At 38.4% G+C, this 20,452-nt stretch overlaps 1 protein-coding gene across 2 annotated transcripts in view; it reads left to right on the forward strand.

Moving 5' to 3' along the window:
* The first annotated feature begins 1,414 nt into the window (after positions 1-1,414).
* The window catches only part of GABRA1 (gamma-aminobutyric acid type A receptor subunit alpha1), a 43,357-nt gene continuing 24,319 nt past the window's right edge, over positions 1,415-20,452 (forward strand). Inside the window, exons 1-4 of one of the 2 annotated variants that reach the window (XM_075102113.1) lie at positions 1,415-1,483; positions 3,963-4,050; positions 7,812-7,924; positions 17,786-17,853. In XM_075102113.1, coding sequence (XP_074958214.1) covers positions 1,426-1,483; positions 3,963-4,050; positions 7,812-7,924; positions 17,786-17,853 — 327 coding nt within the window. In that variant the 5' untranslated portion in view covers positions 1,415-1,425. The other variant, XM_075102114.1, reaches the window with a different exon arrangement.

A 20,452-nucleotide genomic window follows, 5' to 3' on the forward strand; every position in this document is an offset into this window, starting at 1 on the left:
TCAATTAAAAATCTGGATAAAGCTTGCAACAGATAGTTTGACTGTAACATAGGATACTAATTCGGGTTACCTCTGACAAAATATATGGGATTTGACCTCCCTTAGAACAGCATCGTAGGAGGGAACAGATATTGGCTCGGCGATGGCATTGAGAAGGGAAGAGGGAAAGTAGACAGTATGTGAAATCCAGTAGGTGCATACAGTGTAAGGATTTCTTCCACCCCATGGGTGCCGGTAGCACTTTATAAGTGACAGATACTGTTGATTGAGGGGTTCGTTTTCTCTTCACACTAAGCAGAGCTAAGGCAGCTGACCACGCCGTGTTTGCGGCCGTCAGCCGTGTCTGACATTTCTGCAGAAGGCTTGGAGCTGAAGAAAGGTGCCGGGAGCCAAAGCCACGATAACCTGTGGCGGGCAGGTGGGGGCTGCGTGCCGCCCTCCCGGCGCCCCCGACACGGCTCCCGACACCGCGCCGCACCCGGCGCGCCCGGCTCCCTCCTGTTTCTCCGCAGAAGTATCGGCACCCCCGGAGCTCGCCCACTTTGCTCGCACCTGGGCAGAGGCCGGTCGCTGGCGGGGGGAGGGGGTTTAATCGACATTAGCTTGGAGCAGAGCGGTGCCCCTCGGGGACCACGGGTGGGCCAGGGCCGGACTTCCCCGCCTGTCCCGGGGGCAGCCGGCAGGGCCCCTGCGGCCGCGGGCTCCGGCGGGGCGCGGGGGCTGTCCCGGCTCCGGCCCCCCGCGGGGGCCGCGGGGCCGTGCCGGGGCCGTGCCGGCTCCCGGCGGCCCCGGGGGGAGCCGTGCAGCGGGAGCCCCGAGCGCGGCCCTCGGCGGAGCCCTGGGGCCGCTCCGGGCGAGGGTGGCACCGAGCGGCGACAGGCGTGTCCCGGCGCGGAAGAGCCGCCGCGTCCCGCCGCTCCCGTCCTGCGGCTCTCGCCCCAAATGCGTGCTACCTGGGCTTAATTAGGATTGCACAGCGTCTCTGTCCCCGTCTGGCTACATCCATAGGCTACCGCCTGGTCCCTATAGGTACAGCCAGCCTACAGGCACCCACGCGTCGTGCTGCATCCGCTGCATTTCTCGCTAGCCTTCATTCATATGTATGCCGCGGTTAAATATTTGATCAAAGGTTGGCGGCTAACGCCGATCGGTTATATTTTTAATGTACGACCCTCAAAGCAGGCTGTTTTGTAAACTGCAAGTGTCCAAAGATTCTGGGTGCAGCCCCCCCCCCCCCCTCCCGCGCAGCCTCCCCCCAAATAATAATGCTGCAGATTGTGGAAGGATTTGAGTCTGCAGCCAGAGAGAAAGGGATTAGGGCGAGAGCACTGGAAGTTAAATTGTGCTGCATATAAAAAATGGGCGGATTGGTCTCTAGATGAGAGCTTGGTACCACCTTCCTTTCTAAAATAAAATCTCTCTGGCATGAAGTCACAGCCTATTTCACATCCGGTTTACCCTGGGACGTATTACTACTGTCTTGGTAAAGAGAAAGCTTTTGTTGTATAGCGGCGGTCGGAATACTGGGAAGAGAAATTTTGGGTGCTGAAGCCGGCGGAGCGGAGCAGCGGCGGGGCCGGCGATGGCCGGGGCGGAGTGAGCGGGGGAGCGGAGCCGCGCAGCCCCCGCGCAGCGCCCGCGCAGCCCCGCGCAGCCCCGCGGGCGGGAGCGCAGCCCCGGCAGAGCCGCCCGCCGCGCCGCCGACCCGCGCCCGGGGGGCTCCCGCTGAGGGCGGCTCTTCGCTCGCTCCCACCCGCACGCACCCACCCACACCCGCACCCACCCGCATCCCTCGGCGCTCCCGGCTGCGGGCACCGCGTCCCGCCGCGCAGGCGGCTCCTCGCCCCTCTCTCCGCAGGTACCGCCGGGTCCGGGGGATTTTTTTTTTCCTATCCCTCCTGCTTGAAAATCCGCAGCGATCGATGGGCATTATAATTTACCTTATTTATTTATTTTTTTAGCGCGGTCTGATTTCCACCGGTCTCTTGGAAAAGGTTTTTGGGGGGGTTTGGGGCTTGCTTTATATATATGTATATATTTTTTTTTCCGAAGGAGGCGGTGGGAGGGGTGGCTTTCTCAGAGTGAGGGGGAAATACAAAGTTGAAATGCCGGCAGGAAAACAAGTCTCCATTTGCGCCTCAGAGGTGGGCAAACCTCTCACCGGGGATCAAAAATGCATCAAAATGCCCCCCTTCCCTCCCCCCCCCCCGCCTTTTTTTTCTTTTTCCAGTGGGAGCTGCCGGATTTCTCCCGGCAGCGTGGCTCTTTCTCCCATTTTGAACGGGAAAATCAGAGCTGGTTTCACAGACGGGCGGGGGGAGGCCAGGGTCTGGGGGCTGCTCGTCTTTAACACTCCTTGAAAGTCTGTGTTAACATTTGCTTTTTCCAGCTGCGAGAAACTTTCCTTCTCCAGGATTTACAGTGCCTGTGTGGGTTTACTGAAGCGGGGGGTGGTGTTGGGAGGGGGGGGCGGGTGTGGAGCTCAACAGATCAAGATAGTTCAGAATAATTCACTTTCCGTTCTTTATCCCGAGGAGCCTTTTGCCAAGGCAGAAGTTGGCAGGACGGGGAGAAGGCGATTTTTGAAGCCACAGATGTTGCCTTTCCTTTTGTAAGGGGGCTGATCACAGGGCAAGTTAAGATGCAGTCTCGTCCCTGAAGATCTTTATCCACGCGTTCCTGCCACATCCAGCTTCTTCCTACCCAGTTAGATCAGCTCAGCCCCACTCAATTCTTATCTGTCGATCATTTGCCTATAAACGCACTAATTATATCTCACTGCTTACATACCGCTTTGTAATGATATTTTATTGATTTAAATTGTCCCTGAGAGTGTGCAGTGAATTCGGGTAGCTTTATTTAAAGGTACAACAACATTTCCATGTGCAGGGCTTCATTTTCGCAGGCATTTAAAAAACCTCCAATTCGCTACTGGGGGGAAATAGAGGCTTAGTGTTTTGTTGCCCTTATTTACTGTAGTAAATCGACTGGATTCCAGCACACAGGATACAGATATGTAAAGGGACCTGCAGCATCTCCTGGGCAATCAGTTGAATCTGGAACACCGGTTCCACAAATATCGGCTAACTTTGTATTTTAGGGTTTATTAGAAAGTGAAAGAAACCTTCTGAGTTGTGTTACTTTTTACTCAAAGGTAAACCGAGAGTAACTCAGTGAATTCTGGAGAGAGGACAGGAGACATTTGGAGAGGAGGAGAAGGCTGCTGATGCAAAAACATTTCCTAGCAGTAGTCAGAGACCGGTAGAGATTTAGGAGATGGTGTGTAGGCTGTCAGCACATGGTTTGGTTATGAATTGTGCCCCTTAGACCAACAAAAATATTAGCGTGCATACGTAGCAGCAGATCAGAGAGTCAGAATCTGATCACTGTACTCCTTCTCTGATGCTAACATTTCAGTGAAGAGGAGAATAGCAATATCTGCAGAAGAAAGTTGCTTCCCTCACATCAAAGCAAAGCAGTGGCTGTGAGGGAAGCACCGCTCTCCTCGGTCACGCTACTGCACACTGACACCTTCCAGGAGGTTTGGAAGGACTCAGGCTGGTTCAAGTCAAACAAAAAATAATTACACTTGGCTAGCTGGAAAAGTTATGGAGGCACCTTGTCACATTTTCAGCACAGGAGGAAACTGAGTAAGAATTGCCACAGAGTTTGGGGACAGCAGCTTTAACTCATAATTGTTTTTGTTAAAGTTCAAGAACAATGCAAACAAGAATACACCCTTACCGGAAAATAAATCCCACCCTAAACCTCTGTGTCTAAAAGTAGAAGGTAAACAGAAGAACAGCCAAGGCCGTGCTCCCTTATTCTGAATGACATGAGCTGTAGTATTGTGAGGTCATTGCCTGACATCAAATTATTCTGCAAAAGTTTCCAAAATTGGACATTTTTTTTTCAAGTACCTGTTTTAATGTAGGGGATGTTGATGATAATTTTTCTTCTAGTTTCAGAGCCCACCATGAAGAGACTCCTGGTGCTTTGTGACTGCCTCTGGGCCTGGAGCCTCCTTTTGAATGCGTTGACTGAAAGAAGGTGGGGAGCTTTTTTTAATGCACCAACATATTTTAGGAACCTTTAACTGAATATAGCAGCATAAGGCAAATACTGCATGGGCTGCACTACTACTAAGTGTACTGGGGGAAGTTAATCCCTGTTCAAATCCCAGCTAAATCTAACTAAGGGAAGACTGAAAGAAAGCAACAATTTATTTGCATAACATCTTTTTTTTCAATATTGTGAAGAAAAAAAAAGCAAAAGCTTTCTGAAACAAATTGAAACTAAACTACCTCTTAAACACCTGTGCAATCCTTTCTACCCTTATATAATGACTGCTCAGAAATACAAGTTCCTTAGGAGAAAAAAAAAGTGTAATTAGGTTTTTTTTAAATCTCACTTAAGTGCTACTTAGTAACTTTATTGTCCCTGCAATCAGAGGCAAAACTTTTACTTCTTGGTTGGTCAGGATTGTGTCTTAACTTAGTTTTGCAAATCTGAGGTAGACCTTCCTGGCAAAGGAAGACTGCTTGGATGAAGAATTTGTAAGCTCAAACCCCGTAACAGTTTATGTTTGAAAGACCATGCTGCGCTGAATGTTTATGGAATATATGTTGAAATGATAATCTAAAAATAGCATTAGTATTAAGAACAATCTCTAATCATACAACAACTCATCTAACAACTAATAAGTTAACTAGAGATTATAAAGCAGTTTAGAGTATACTAGAATAACTCTCTGCAGTTCAAAATTCAGTAAAGGTGTTTGAGAAGACTCACAGATATATTTCTGTATTTTAGAAATATTAATGTCCCATCAATAATGTTACCTAATGACCAAAAAGCAGTAGAAATTCCGTACTGTCAGTAGTGATCCCTAAAAGATGTATTTGACCCTTGATCTCCATAATGTGTCCTTATGCATTCACAGCTGTAGATAAACTTATTTTCTGGCTACCTTGAAGGTTTTGAATAGAGTGGAGTGGGCAAAGGTTCATCTGCACAAGTGTTTCCTCAAACAAGCAAACAAAAAAGGAATAGAAGCGGGTGATCCATGTTATAATTGCTTTATCAAGTAAACATGACATTTTATAAGAAATACCTTTATTTTGATAATATATTAGGAAAGGTGAGATTTGAAGTATTCATGAAGTACTTCATCTGGCCTAGCTAGAGAATTTTGTGAAGACATGTTTATTATATAGATACATGTACATGTATATGTGTACATATATTCATTATGTCTATAATACTTGCATGTGCGTTCTTGAAGTGAGAATTAAAATGCATTTAGACTAGTGTTTAAAAATTAGATGGTGTGTCACTATTATAATGACCTGTAGATGGAGTTAGTGCACAGTTTTTATTATACTGTGGTTTAATATGAAAACACAATCGCACACGGTCACTTTTTCCTCAAAATGTACACACCTTACATGAAATATATCTGTTTCTAAAGCCATTCTGTCATAGCAACTTCCCTTCCTTTTCCTTCCTTTATGATAAAAAAACAATTGATGAATTAGATAAAGTGTCTGTGATACAGAAAGACAGTCTTTCTGTATTATTCTTCTTGTCATAAACCCCCAACATTAAGACTATTTTAATATGTGTGCTTTGAATGAAAAATCACAGTCCCTCTGGAGTTACAGTATACTTTGTATGTACACAAATGTTCACATCCTTCCTGTTGTGACCGTATGGCAGTTAAAAACAGCCTAATGGTGCTTTTTACCTCTGATAAAATGGTGGGAAGAACAGGTAAGGGTACTGACAAATGCAACACCCAGAGTGGAAGCAGTGTATTGCATGGCATCCTTTCTGACTGCACTGCCACTAGTCCATCTTTCTGACACCTCTTCTGCAAAAATACTCATTTATTTACTGCTGAAATTTGTGAAGTGCTTTTATATCCTTCTGCCACCTTAATGCTGACGACCTTCTGCTACCCTTGAGATATGTATGTACAGCAGCTTGTTTACCGACAATGAGCGTTAACATAAAATTTAATCCAGTGAAAAGTCCTGTGTTGCAATTCTACATAAGGTGTGTGAGGAACGATCCTTTGAAAGATAATGCTCACTGGAGACAGCAGGAGAACTTGTCATCTGGTAACATATAGAAACCATAAAAGAAAAAAATATAGCGTTTGCGACTTAAAATGCATCTGTAGGTATGAAAAATAAATATAAAACAACCAATTGTTTTTTTAACGGAAATTATATGATACGGCTAGAGGAAATTCATAGTCTTTTTTAGAACTATTAAAGATTTTCTCTTCTTCATTAGAAACAGTGATTTATATGCATTAAAAAACCCTGAACATTGTTCTCCAAAGAGTCACATCCTATTGAAATAAAAAAAAAGTTAGCAAAACTTCTATGAGTGTCAGTTCTGAAACTAATTTAAATTTGTAGTGTTACTTATTCAAACCCGTACTGCAAAATAACTTTGAAGCATTTGCCGAGTCCCTACATTCAGGCTATCTTTCCTCCTTCTCTCTGTATTTGACCCAAGTGGGATATACGTGTGGGATGTACAAAGGATGTTTGACTAATGCAGCTTACAGAAAATAATTTTGTAGGTATTTTAATAGAACAGATCATTTCAGGTAACAGCATATTCCTCATAAGACAGTCCTTGCTGGTTAGAGCAGGAACAACTGGCAGGGCACCGCATCCCACATAGCGCTGTGGCTGTATGGCTGACAAGCTGCCCAATGGAAGAAACACTCTTGTGACTAGCCCTGATCCTGACAAAAGTTTTTGGCACTGCACTCTTTATCAAGTTCAGTAGCAATGTGTGTGGCAAAATGACGTGTTGGAAAGCAGTGTTTTTGCTTTTAGTCATGATGACTACACATGTTTATAATGGAAGCCTTCCCAGCAATGAATACAAAACTGATACTGGGTTTGGCTTTAAGACAACTGTATCCTATGATTAAGGGAATCGTCTATGACAGGGTATTTTGTAAAGGTTTCAGGTTTAAGAAAAACGTTGATTCTGATGTCATCTACAGCTGACAAAAACATAAGCCCAAGGATTTCGTTCTGATCTACGTGGATGGGAGTAAGATTTTGGTAGCTGTGTTCAAAGAGCTTAATTTCATCCTTGTTCAAGAAAAATTTCAGGACCTTTGGCTGAGTTAGAGATACACATTAGGGATCTGTAAGCAAAGCTTTACAGATGTGAGAAATTTCCATATCAACAGATGGTTTTGTTACATATTTGTGGGAAAAGTTGGAGGTATTCCTCCAAGTCTAATTGCTAAAGGAAAATGGGGAACAAAGAAAAATTATATACCAACTGTAAAAATGCACTCTCACTTGATTTACTTCTATATTCATAAAGAAGACATCTCTGTATTTTTTTGTTTTAGCACTTATTTTCAGTACTTGTGTCAGTGCTCTCAAGTATCGTTATCTTTCTTTCTGTGCAAACCCTTTATAGCTATTATGAATTAAACACTATATTTTGCTGACAAATGAGCCTTTTACTGAGGAACATATATTAAAATATTATAACCATTAATGAATAATGACAGTTAAGGAACTGTCGTTCTATTTGCTCACTGTTTATTGAGAGTTATTGTTTTTCTATGATTTTACAAAAAAAATGTACAATCTGAGAAGAAACTCTTTAAGTGAAAGAACCCTATAAAGCACTACAATCTTGTTTTATGGAGGAGATTTTGTGACCACAAACCAGTATAAGGAGGGTTAAAGAGATTTTGGAATTATTGTTTTGTAAGGTTATTAGTAGATCATCGTTTTTTCAGTGTTAACTGTTCTGCATTTCAGCTATGGACAAACCTCATCACAAGATGAACTTAAAGACAACACCACAGTATTTACCAGAATATTGGATCGCCTGCTGGATGGTTATGATAACCGCTTGAGACCAGGACTGGGAGGTGTGTTGTATTATAATTTTCAAGATTACATGTTAGATAAAAATCAGTTTTAAAAATGTTATTCTTCCATGATATACTTGTTTTAATTCTGTTTTTATATACACATAATATAATGCTGATATGTAACATTAATTTTTTCAAAAATGGCATGCCCTATCTGTCTTTCACATACTGTTTTCTCTCACACTTAAAAGAAGAAGAAAATGGTTCACAATTCAAGAAGACCTCTGAATATGTATTGAAACTTTAAATGTATGAAGAATAAAAGATAATAAAATATGACCTGTGACCTGACAAATGACAAGTTTATGAATCGGGCCTAAACAGCACATCTATCTATGATTATCTTCATAAGAGGATTTGGTTTTAAAAGTGAAAGCATCAATCAACCTTAGTTGTAAAAGTCTCAGAGAAGTTTATAAGTTGGGTCTTTGTTCCTACTTATGTATGTCAGGATTTGTTTCTGTAACATTTTGCTTTCACAGCTTGGTAAAAATGTCTGTCTTCTACTCTTGGTGCTGAATCCATAAAAAAGTTTAAAAACACATAGCAATTAGAACTTTATAAAAACGTTACAAAGTCTAGTCTTTATCAGCGTCTCCACGTTCCACTCTTTGATTTGTTCTACTCTGACATGACCCTAAAATTGGGTCTTAAAAACTTGTTGTTGGTTTCACTTCCTTCAGATGTGGGTGTTTTTTTTTTGTGTGTGTATTTTTTTTTTTTAATATTCAGGTAAAGTAAAATAAAGCAACCCACCCTGCAAAGTATAGTTCAACCTGTTTTCATATAATAGCTCTCAGAGGAACTGTGTTATCTGAAGAACAGGGTATTACATTAAGAATTTTTATACCAGCTCCTGCGGATGAAATGGAAGGTAATTAAGAATAAGCTTATTCTGTGGTTTGAGGCTACCATCTTGCAACAGTTCTTGAATTGTGAGCCAGCTTCTTCAATGGTTTGACTTCACTGACTTCAAGGAATGGCTAAAGATAAAATTCTGTTTATAAAGTATCAATTAACACATTTAGAAATTGGTTGGTCTGTAAATTTTTGTGTGCAATTTCAGATAATGCACAACAAAAAATAGAATAACTTCTTTTATCTACCAGTAGTTTTGCCTGCCTACTTGTAATCCCTTGGACTAGTGTAGAAATAAATGCTCCTTTATCTTTGATTAATGCAACTGTACAATTCAGTCAGCTACTATATCACAGTAAATAAACATAGCAGAGAAGGCAATAAATAAATGAAACTCTGTAAATTGTGTAGAGTCTGGTACCTGTCTACAAGAAAAATCTGAGCACATGATGATTTCTTAGATGAGTTTTGTAGCTGTTATGATTTGTTTAACAATTACTAGAAAAGCAAACAAAAGGAGACACAGGGAAAGGATTTTCTCTCATTCTCTGGATTGCAGTTTAGAGAACTGAGCACATCTGTAAAGAATCTTATGTATATGTATTGATAGATATGTTTCTGAAGCCAGATTTCAAGGGTGCACTGTGAGAACGGGCCAGTGTACCTCAGGAAAGGATCATCCAGTCCATTTAAAATTTACACTTGACAGTAAGATTGTTTAATGTAACTGCTTCTGTAGGAGGAAATGAGTCTCTTCGCAAACTTTGATAGCCATTTACATCATTGTAGGTTAAAAGGAAAATAAGTAGAGCATGGGAAATATGGGGTGGAGGGAAGGCAGGATCAGAGTAGTTTCTCTAACCAAGGGTTAGAGAAGTTTGAATAACCTTTGGATCCCTCCTTTTTTGAATTGTGTTGCATGTTCTTGCCTATAGCCAAGAACCTCAAATATCACAATTTCCCTATTGCTTAGTACATTTTATTTTCACAGTTATTATAGTTCAGCAGAGTAAATTTAATTTTTCTGTTATATTTGGTAGCTTTGAATACTAGGAACTAAGAGTACCAAGATTTTAAAAAATTCCACATCTAATGAAATTGTGGGAAGTAAATTAATGTTTAAAATCAGATGTAGTAAGAAGTAGCTTTACTCTTTTGACTGTTGAATAATGCTTTATAGATTTCAAAAGTGAGGGACAAACTTCTAGGCTAATAGTTTCAATTCTGGTACCAATTTATAATATAGGGTTTGCTCAGGAATTTTTGAAATTCACCTCTGCAAAACCTTCTTGCTGACGTATCTAAATATAAGCTAAGAATCTCAAGATGACTCAGTTTTGACACATTTGATTTAGACACTTTGTATAATGAGGAAATGTATTCTGAAATATTCCATAAATAAAAATATCCAATGGGAAATCCAAATCAATATATCAAATATAACACAGTTTTTGGAGTTGGAAGTTCAACAGCCTTTCATTATAGCATAACATGTTGCTGGAAATTTTAAAATGTATATGGAAGAGCAGTGGTTTCGTTTTCCATCCCAACATCAGTGACGGCTTCTTATTAAATATTTCAATCAGAACTTGATTTTTATTTAGTCTAAAGAGAAAGTGAAGAAAACTACCAATATAACAGCATTTTTAGATATATAGAATTAGGTCTAAAACTCATTTGCTCCATATTTGCTGTGATGTATCTATCAGAGAATCTGAGAGACCAGAGACCCTCACACATATATGTTACGTTGATAAATTTTATACTGTTAGGCACAATGTAAATCTGTATATTACTGATTACCCTATAGCACTCTTCCAATTATCCAAAATTGTCTGTCCTGTTCTTTCTATGCCTTTTGACAAACAGTAAATGAAGTAAACCAGTGCTTGGTACAGTTACTTTCTTCTACAGAAAGGGACATATTGCAGAAAACTCTCTGTTTATCCCTGTGTGACCTCTCCTTCTGTATTGCGGTTTTTCAAACATATACACCTCCAGAAAAGAGAATTCTGTGCATGAACAGAAACAGAAAAGAGAACCAATTTCTCTCTTTCTCACCTATGGAAGAAAAGGTAGAAGATAGAGTTTCTTCAGTCAATTTATTTGTTTCTCCTTCCTTGTGTTCATGTGTATGCATGAACTACTCAGTGACAAAAAGGTCTGTTTACTGAGAAATTGTAATGAATTGTGAAAGAGGTTTGATCTTGATCTTCCTTTACTCACTTACGGGAGTAATTTCCTCCTTTTTGAAATAAACACCAAGTTTGCAAACTTCTTATTAGTGTGGTGACCAGTTTCATTGTTTGGTAGAAGTAGCCTGGTGAGGCAGATGAGGCTCCATGAAGCCAGGAACGAGCTTCTGGACACATGTCATTACAAAGATACATTGTTGGAGATACACTATATATTAACTGGAAAGCCACGTTAAAATGTGGAGCATTAAGATAATGAAAAATTTAGAGATGCTGAATTTTGAATCACTCTTTCAACATGCACGGAATCAGTGGTAGATTAATAGTAAGTCCTCCCTTTCCTTTTTTTGACTCTTCTTTTGAGGTATAACTTCAAAAGGAAAACTAAAAAACACATATGTTCCATAAAGAGTATGGGAATGAAAACTGTTATTCATCAGATAGCCCAGTCAGGTTATATCTGAAATTAAGAAAGCAGCTCTGAGCATTTTGCCATTAAACAAAGGAGGAATTATTTATCATTAACAAGAATATAATAAAATGGAGTAGGTAGCCCACAGGGAAAAATTATAGTGATTGAGTATGTTCTGTATTTTAAAAATAGCATTGTGGCCAAGATTAAATTGATTTTTCTTTAAAAGAAACATGCAGCAATATGTTATGCATTGGCACATTTGCAGCTCTTATCAATAATTATTGATATAAATTATGTTATTTAGATGTTTGCCTCCTTCATATGCAGGCATAGTCACTTAGTCAGACATTGCTAGGGAATAGCATCTGTTGTACCCATCCATAAACATGGACAAATAACTACATTTACAGTTATTTATGCCTAGAAAATAAAACTTTCAAAATGAATGTGAAAACATTCTGAATCACACTAGAGGACACCTATTAACGCTATGAGAGGATAATAATTTACAAAAAGCAAAGAGGAGGAATTGCAGAGAGTAACATATTGAAGCTGAAAAAGAGGAAATGATGTTAGACATTAAGGAAAAAAATAAACAGTGAAGTCATTTAGGTAATAGCATAATTTTCTCTGGGAACTATCGGGATCCTAGAACTACGGGTGATCAAAAATAAGCTAAATAATCAAGATACTGTTCTTTTTTCAAATACACAATCCCGAAAAAAATAAAGGATCAGAGAGTGGTGGGAAGGAATCAGATTCACCGCAATGTTTGGTGAGGTCTCACAGTAAACCGCTATATCTAGAGTGGGAGTTTAAAAGAATTGAAAAGCAATGAAAAATGAAGGAAGAAATAAATTCCTCACATAAACGAGCATGCCATTGCCTTTTGTGCTGGGTTGCCTTCACGTGGGGAATAGAGATGAGCCCTGGGATGCCACCATGGCAGATTTGGAGTGCCACGGTGGAGAGAGGGTGGGCTTGCACAGCACAGGTTAGTTGTACCTGGTGCTGAGATTCATTAACATGAAATCAAGTGCAGCTACAGGTTTTTTAAGACTATCACTTTTGCAGTGTGTACCTCCCCTCTCTAAAACTAAAGGCTATCATGTGGTCTGTGACCTTTTAACTTAGAATAACTGTAAATGTGGTTTATCCTTTTGAGAGGGATTTTGTAGTAGAAAGGTTGTTTAATACAGAACTAAGAAGAACAAGAGTGGGTTTGATCAATCTTCCTAAATGAAATTTGCTGTTATAGTTGGGTCAAATGCCCATTAGGTCATCCCAAAGAGATTATCAACATTACTTCAGTATTGAACAGAATTATACTTGTTTTATGCTATCAGGAAAAGCTATTTGTTCAGCTCTCCTGTGTGATATTTATCAAAATTGAGTGTGACTGTCCTTAAGTAGAATGTTGGTCCATCTCAGGCAATTCATTACTTCCACAGAGTGCTTACATTTAAAGTGATGGAAAATAAACCTGACAGTATTATGTTAATCAGGTTTTAAAATTCAGTTTTATGAGAACATTATCTATAAATATATGATAAACTTACCTCTTGGTGATTGGGGTCCCAATAGAAATTGTTGGATTTGAAATCATATCTGAGCCAACTTAAAGTTTAGGGAAAATATGGTTTTCATCTGTCTGTGTAATAAAAATTTAGTTAAACCTAAATGTTTCTTCTCTAAATGAAGAGAGAGTCCTATACTGGACCCCTACACATAATTCTGTATGGGAAGAAGGACTAGATGCTATGCTTCGCTCTAAAATCTGAAAGGGCTGATTTTGGTCTTTTTTCCACTCTGTAGGCACCACATTGATTTAAAGGCAATGGTAAAAAGCCAGAGAAGACCCTAGGAAAATTGATTTAGTACAACGGTAGGGAGGTAGGGAGGATATGAGCAGCTTTGAGCTATTAATTGGCATGGGGGGAGCTGCCATGACACTGTGCAGCTCTCAGTAAACCCTTCATAGCAGCACAGACTATAGCTGGTAACCACAGGACAGCTTACTGTTCTCCCTTTTGGTCTCTACTTTTACAAAAGCAGCAGCACAAAATTCTTATGAATGTATTTGTTGCGGTTCTTCAATCAAAATATTTCATAGGATGCAGCCATAGTGATTAGCCCACATGACTTTTTTTAGTAATAATAGTGTACAATATACAGGCATCTAAATTATTTTCATTCAAAACCATAGGAAAAGTCTTCTTTATTCTAATAATTATAGCACACACTTACACAAGACATGCAGGAGGAACAAGCGCATTACCAAAAAAGATGGAATTAATTTAAGCCACCAAAACATGCTATTTAGATAAGCCTTGTACTCAAATACCAGCAGGTCAGAAAGGGAAATAGTTAATGTAGACTTTCCTATGATAAATAGGCTTAAGTCCTGCTGTTTAAATAAATCTGTATTTCTTATTTTGTTCTTAATTTGTAATCCAATCACAATTCTAGCAATAATGAGCTCCCTGGGAGTTAAATCAAAATATTTATTGTTATTAATTTTGAGAGGGTACGTTAGTCTAGCATCATTAGCAGAACGCTGTAGTTGTAAAAAGCAAAATTACAGTAGTTCACAGTGACTGGCGCTTTCATAGCCGTACATGGATCAATTGCCTGAGGCTGTCTGTTCCAGAGTGTCTAGGTGTGGTACTCAGTTGCTGTTTTGCTGATCAGTAACTACTTGGACCCTATGGTTGCCTTATAGTAAAACTAGTATATCATTAATAATTTCCTTGGTTTTTTTTAACTAGAATTGTTACATGTTCTACAGATATCCCTATATTACTTAGTCCTGGTTCATGAGGTAGCTGTGATAGTCAAAAGACATGGTTAACATGTCTTTACAACTGCTGGATTTATCTCAGCAGTCTGATCAGCTCCTGACCTGAGCTTGTTTTGTTCAATAAATTAGAATTTTCTCTAGTTCTTAGGAATACTGAGAAGGTTTTTAATAAAGCTCAGGATTTAATGTTCCTGAAAAATGCATTCTGAGCATTTGAAGCACAGTTTAAGCCTTCCTATGGTCATCAAGCTAAAGTGAACATGTTTAACCTTCATTCTAAATATATATCCCAACTGTATGAGTAAACACGTGTCCTGTGCAGGAGTGACTCACAACTTCTGAAGCTCTTAACAAAGCACAGTTGAATCATCTAATTAGAAAAACAGTAAACAAAGATTTCAAAACTTCCATATGGCTTTGGAGGGGCTAATCTTTTTCTGTGTGTTCATACACACTTTTTCATTGCTCTTGAAAATGAGGAACGCCTCAAAGAAAAAAGAAATCATTTGGTGGTGTGTACAGTGGTTTTATCTGGATTTGAAGAGACCTGGGAGTAGATGCTCTGCAAAAGTGTAATCAATATGAAGATAACACAATCTCTTGTGAGTTCACATTCTGAATTTCCTGTTATTACTTATGACTTAAATGCCACTTAAATTGTTTTCAATATTATATAGAAATGAAAGGCATCACTCCTTTTCCCACTCCCTTGGAAGTGTCCCATCTTACTGCCAAAGCCTTTAGTTTTCATTTTGTGCCCTCAAAGTGATTTCCTTAAGCCTCAACCTCTCCACTATGACCATATGTCTCCCAAAACTAGGATTCAGGATACCACTACACAATACGTTGCTGATTCAAAAAGTATATTCTGTGTTTGTGCAAGGTAAATCAGTTAGCTATATTATTTTCAATGGAGGCTCATTCAGAGCTGGGACTCTGAGTTTACACCATTAAGGGATGAATGCATTTTGCCTGAAGATCTTCTAGCATCTTCTTTCTCCTAATGACACCAGTGGAAGTTCCTGGAAAGGAGATGGAGAGATGGGGAATCAGGATGAAAGACCTTTAAAAGAGTCAACTGAGTTTCACTTTTTAATATGTAAAAGCCTGATAGGTTTCATGATGATATCAGTTTCCCAGTCTTAAGAAAAGGTGTTTCAGTAGCTGGAACTTAAAGAATCAATTCAGCAATGTTTTACTGGACCTTGTGAAATCCCCATCTTCTTTTTTCTGCCAGCTGTTACACACAAGACCACAGCCTCTTGAACTTTTGCAAAAGTGATGGGCTGAAGGAGAGAATATTTTTTGTCCAAGCCAAGTAATTTCTGGACAACCGTATGCTCCTTCCAGTAGTAGAAGGTTAAATTCTCACTGTGAACTTCTTGAAGTCCAGAGCCAATTAAATGTCAAGAGAATACTTAAATGTCTTTAAGTCAGTTGAAAAGCTCGTAAGCAATGATAAGGCCACACATTAATTTCACTGGACAGCCAAGTAGGAAATTTCACCTGTCCAATGCTTTTGTCACATGTCTCTGTCACAGGTACAAAGAATGAAAATATTATTAGACAATTCAACCACATCATAGTATTTTACTTGCTGTGATTATGAATAATACGTTGGAAATTTCATCCTTTAACTTTTTTAATGAGTTCTGGATATTACTTTGGCTACTGCCTAATTTTTGCATTAACTTGCTAAGAGAATACAAGTGTCATTCAGTGCATTACTAGAATGACAGTAGAATCAGATCAAATATTACATCTTGATTATTGCTGTCTTACAAAAGGAGATATTTTATTGTATATATATTAAATATTTATATTAAACTGTTTATATTTATATGTATTTAGAAGTTGTAGACTTTTTTGGAGGAAAGTGAAAAACACGTACATGCATCGTAGAACCGATTCTCATTAGAACTACTGTGTCAGATACAGAAATGTATATTGTTATCGGCTGCTTAAACTTCATTCCTTATTTCACTTCTCTTCTGTCAGAACTTTCTTTTCAGATGGCACAAATCATATTTAAACGATCTAAAGTCTTTCAAAATCAGAGGGTTGTATTAAAATTGTTTTTTAATTTAATTATGTTACAATATTTAAATAATATGATACAGATAGCTATATAGATACATTTCTTAGTCTTATGCAAATTTTTGCCCGCTGCATGACTTTTGCTTACCATACACTTACTTTTTTGTTAGCCTCTTTTCTCTAGGATTACTTTTAATATTCAAAATTTTTCTATTTCTTTTTTGGAAGTTGTTTGACAAATGTATCACTCCTTCCGCACTTCTACCAAAAATGCCATCCTGGCTTGTATAGCACTATCGTAAATGCATTCAGAGTTACATCACTGTAAATTCTGAAAGCTGATGGGGTTAGCTCTACTCAACACTGGATTTATGCCTCCAGGTGGTGTTACTCCCTGCAGCTATATTTAAGTCAAGCGAGTTATTTTGATATATGTCATCCTGGTTGAATATTGTGTGATGTGTGGCCTAGAAAATACCAATATGTTCAGAAGCAATGGATTGTGTGTGTGTGTATGTGTGTAGAGCAGGAGGAGAGGAAGGGGGGAGGTTAAGCTCCTGCATTTCTCAAAGTGACTTAACACTAGATCTGCACAAGCCAGATGTTTGTTTCTTTATGGAGATCAGCACCATTTTAGATGTCTCAGACTGAGCATTTGTGACCACAAAAATCATTAGATTCTTCTGAAATGGCCAAAGGTATTGTGCCATGGAGAAAATGGACATCCTTGAAACCACAGAGAAGCCTAGCTTTATGGTGTAGCATAAACATATATTCTGTATTATGTACAACTTAAAGATTTCAGGATTATTATTATTTATACTAATCTGTCATTGAGGCCTATAAAACAAATTTGGTAATTTAAGGGAAATCTAATGTTAGTGCTCATATAAATCTAAAAAGAAATCTAAATCATGTACAAACTATAACATTTATATGTAGTCAAAAATTGTAATAGAGAAGTTTAGCAGATAGTTACCTGGAAAGTTTTAACTCCTTTTTATTTATTGCAGTTAAGGATAATGCAGCCATTTCTAGCTGAAGCCAATAAAATATGTTTTTATACACCATAATGTATTCTCTCTCTCTTCCTTCTATGCTCCTGTGTCTCAATACAAAATACATAATTCATAAGCCCAGGGTTCATTATTAAAGACCTTCATTCAGCTTGCCCAGAAATATTGAGTACCCAATGAGACTTCTGAGTACTGTGTACAATATTCAGCACTGTTTATATTGTCAGACAAGAAGATTTATTAGTCTAAGAGTGAAAAGATTTACACAGCAGTGGAACTATGGCTGCTGTACTGTGGCATCACAAGCCATGCCTCAAAAAGTTCTGTGGAAACACTGCAATAAAGAAATTGTTGCTGACAATATTGACTGTGAAATTACATCTAGAAGCAATAAATTATCAGGATTGTATCGTAGACCGATTCTAGAATGGCTAATCAAAGCCAAAAATTTTTCTATTTATTGTGGGAATTGGTAGTGCTTAGGTCTAATGAAGACTGTTGATAGACACTCACTGTCCTAATTTCCTGCTTCATCAGAGCGTGTAACTGAAGTGAAGACTGACATCTTCGTCACCAGTTTTGGGCCGGTTTCAGACCACGATATGGTAAGTGATGGCCTATATTTCTACAGCATTCATTTTCTCTTGTCTTTTAAATTTGGAGGATGAAAGACCTATGCAATAACTTATTTACCTCTTTTAAAGCTGGCCATTTTTTAAAGCCTTGATTCCAAAATGCTGTCAGCTTTTATGTGCAACCATTCCTGCTAGATGTGACTGCATTTAAGTGCCCTGAAATTAGCAGCCTCAGTGACTTAATAATATGTTTTAACAGACATTATATTTGCTCCATAATATATTATGAAATGCATTAGGGTTTGGATCCATATTCTTCTGAGAATGATTGCTCAGGTCCTTGCTGGCACACCACTGATCCAATTTGCCGAGAAAGATCATAATCTTAAAACGCAATTAACACTTAGGCCTACAGTGTGACATCTGTACAGTCTAACCTGTATTTTTATATTAAAAGCTACTGATCAATGGGAAGTGACTTTCCTAGATCTTGGCTGCTGAAAGAGAAGAGAAGATTAATGAGAAAATTAGTGTCACTTCTTTAGGGAATGAATATTAAAATCAAATTGCTAGATAACTGCAGGGGATGGGGAAGTTCAGAAAACTGAATGAAGATGTTGTGAGCCATGGTCTTAAGAGATATTAAAAACTGTGTAAAAATATGGATAAGGTACTTTAAATTTTGCATATAAATGAGGTCTTCACAAGTAGGTTGCTATTGACAGGGAAAGCCTGGTCTGCGGCTACAGACATCTGCTGGATCCTGTGTTAGGATGAATGTTGGAAACATCCTCATTAATTTAAATGAAGAAGAGAAAACAGTTCACCCTTGTAGCTGGCTACATTTAGCTAAAGATATTCACCAAAAGAAAGATGAAAAAAAAAAGAGAAATTATCACAGGAAAGGAAATAAGTTGCATTTCTTACCACAAAATTGTAAGTTGTTTAATTTGAACTAGAACAATAGACAGGCCTTAAACAGTAAGATATTACAAGTTTTGACTACTCAAAATAATGTTAAGGGATAGAAAAACAGAGAAAGTATCTTTTACAAGGTAATTTATTTTCCTAAAAGAACCTTATGCAGAGACATAATTTTCCTGATTGCTTGGAAAACTGCATTTATAAAGGTACAGTCAAATTTATAATTGCAACTGATGCCATGATATTTAAATGAAAAAGAATAGCTTGGGCAGCACAGGCTTTTTGACTAGTCATTCTGCTGAGAAGACCTACAACAGAAGGATAATCCAGACTGTGACTCAGCACAGATATACAGTATTAAGTACCACCTATATCATGAAGAATTTTTTTTAAAAAATCATTCATTCTATTCAGCTTTTTTGTTCTGTGATAATCTTGTGAAAATCCAATGTCGACTTATTACTCTAAATTATACATTCAAAGAGGAGAAATTCCTTGGATAAAGATTGGTAGAAACCACTGACATCCACCTATTTGTGTTCTGGTAATTGGTTCAGCGAAACACTTCACCTTACTTTCTCATTTCTGTCTCAAAATAGGTAGCCGATCACCACTGGACAAACTGAAAATTTTGAACAGAGCCATGTGACTAGAATACATGTGGTTTTTTTTAACTTAATAGTCTTTGAATTAAAAAGGTAGCAGCCGCAGTTTGTAAGTGATCTGAGATTGCTCCATTTTTTGTAGAGATCTGTCTTCTCGGGACAGGACTTTCATTAATTTCCTGAAAGTTAATGTAATTTAAAGTATTGTGCTGGACACAGATGTTTGTGGGAGGTGAACAAAAAAAAGTGATAGATATATGCGGGTGCATGTATGCTTTGTATTAATATTTATTAGAGTCATTGTCTATAAGTCAGCTGGCTAAGCTATTGCTTGCTCTGTTGAGTCAGATTTACTAGAAAATTCCAATAATGAATAGCAATCTAATAAAAGAATAGGCATGGATGCTTTCCTACATGTAGATATAAGTTTAGAGTAACTGATAGGCTTACTGAATTACTTGGGACTATATAACATTTGGACTTTGGTATCTACTTATTCTTTGTAGCTTCAGGTGATTTAATTATTAAGTAGAAGGTAAAGATAATTTACCATCCCTAGGACAAACTGATATTTGTATGGGGTTTGGGTTTTGAAGAAGAATAAAACACTGAAGCTAAAAATAATCTGCTTTCAGAAGTAGTAACAGGTATATTTGAAAAGAAATTATTGACTTAAGCTATAACTCAGTATAGCTGAATAACTATAGCATAAGTGATCACTACCTAAAAAAAAATCTCAAAAACAATTAAAAACCCATACCACATTGACTCCTGATTTTCACTTAGGTAAACAGGAGAAAGAATTAATCAGTCTCTTAATAAAATGTGTGAGCAAGAAACACACAGGCAGGCATTCATATGTCTTGAAAACTAAGGAATTACAGAAAAGCGTTTAGTGTAAAACTCCTACTCACCTCCCCCGAAAAGTAATGTGTGTGCAGCCTACTCATGCTAAGCCTTTTGCCTAAGGAAATAAGTATGAAATCAGAGACAGAAAGAGAAAGATAAAATGAAGAGCTTACCAGAATATAAAATTTATATCAATTTCAATATACATTTAGTGCAAAGTCCTCTATGCATACTACAGGTTGATTGTAGAC

The sequence above is a fragment of the Phalacrocorax aristotelis genome, chromosome 8, assembly GCF_949628215.1.
Source record: "Phalacrocorax aristotelis chromosome 8, bGulAri2.1, whole genome shotgun sequence".
NCBI lineage: Eukaryota > Metazoa > Chordata > Aves > Suliformes > Phalacrocoracidae > Phalacrocorax > Phalacrocorax aristotelis.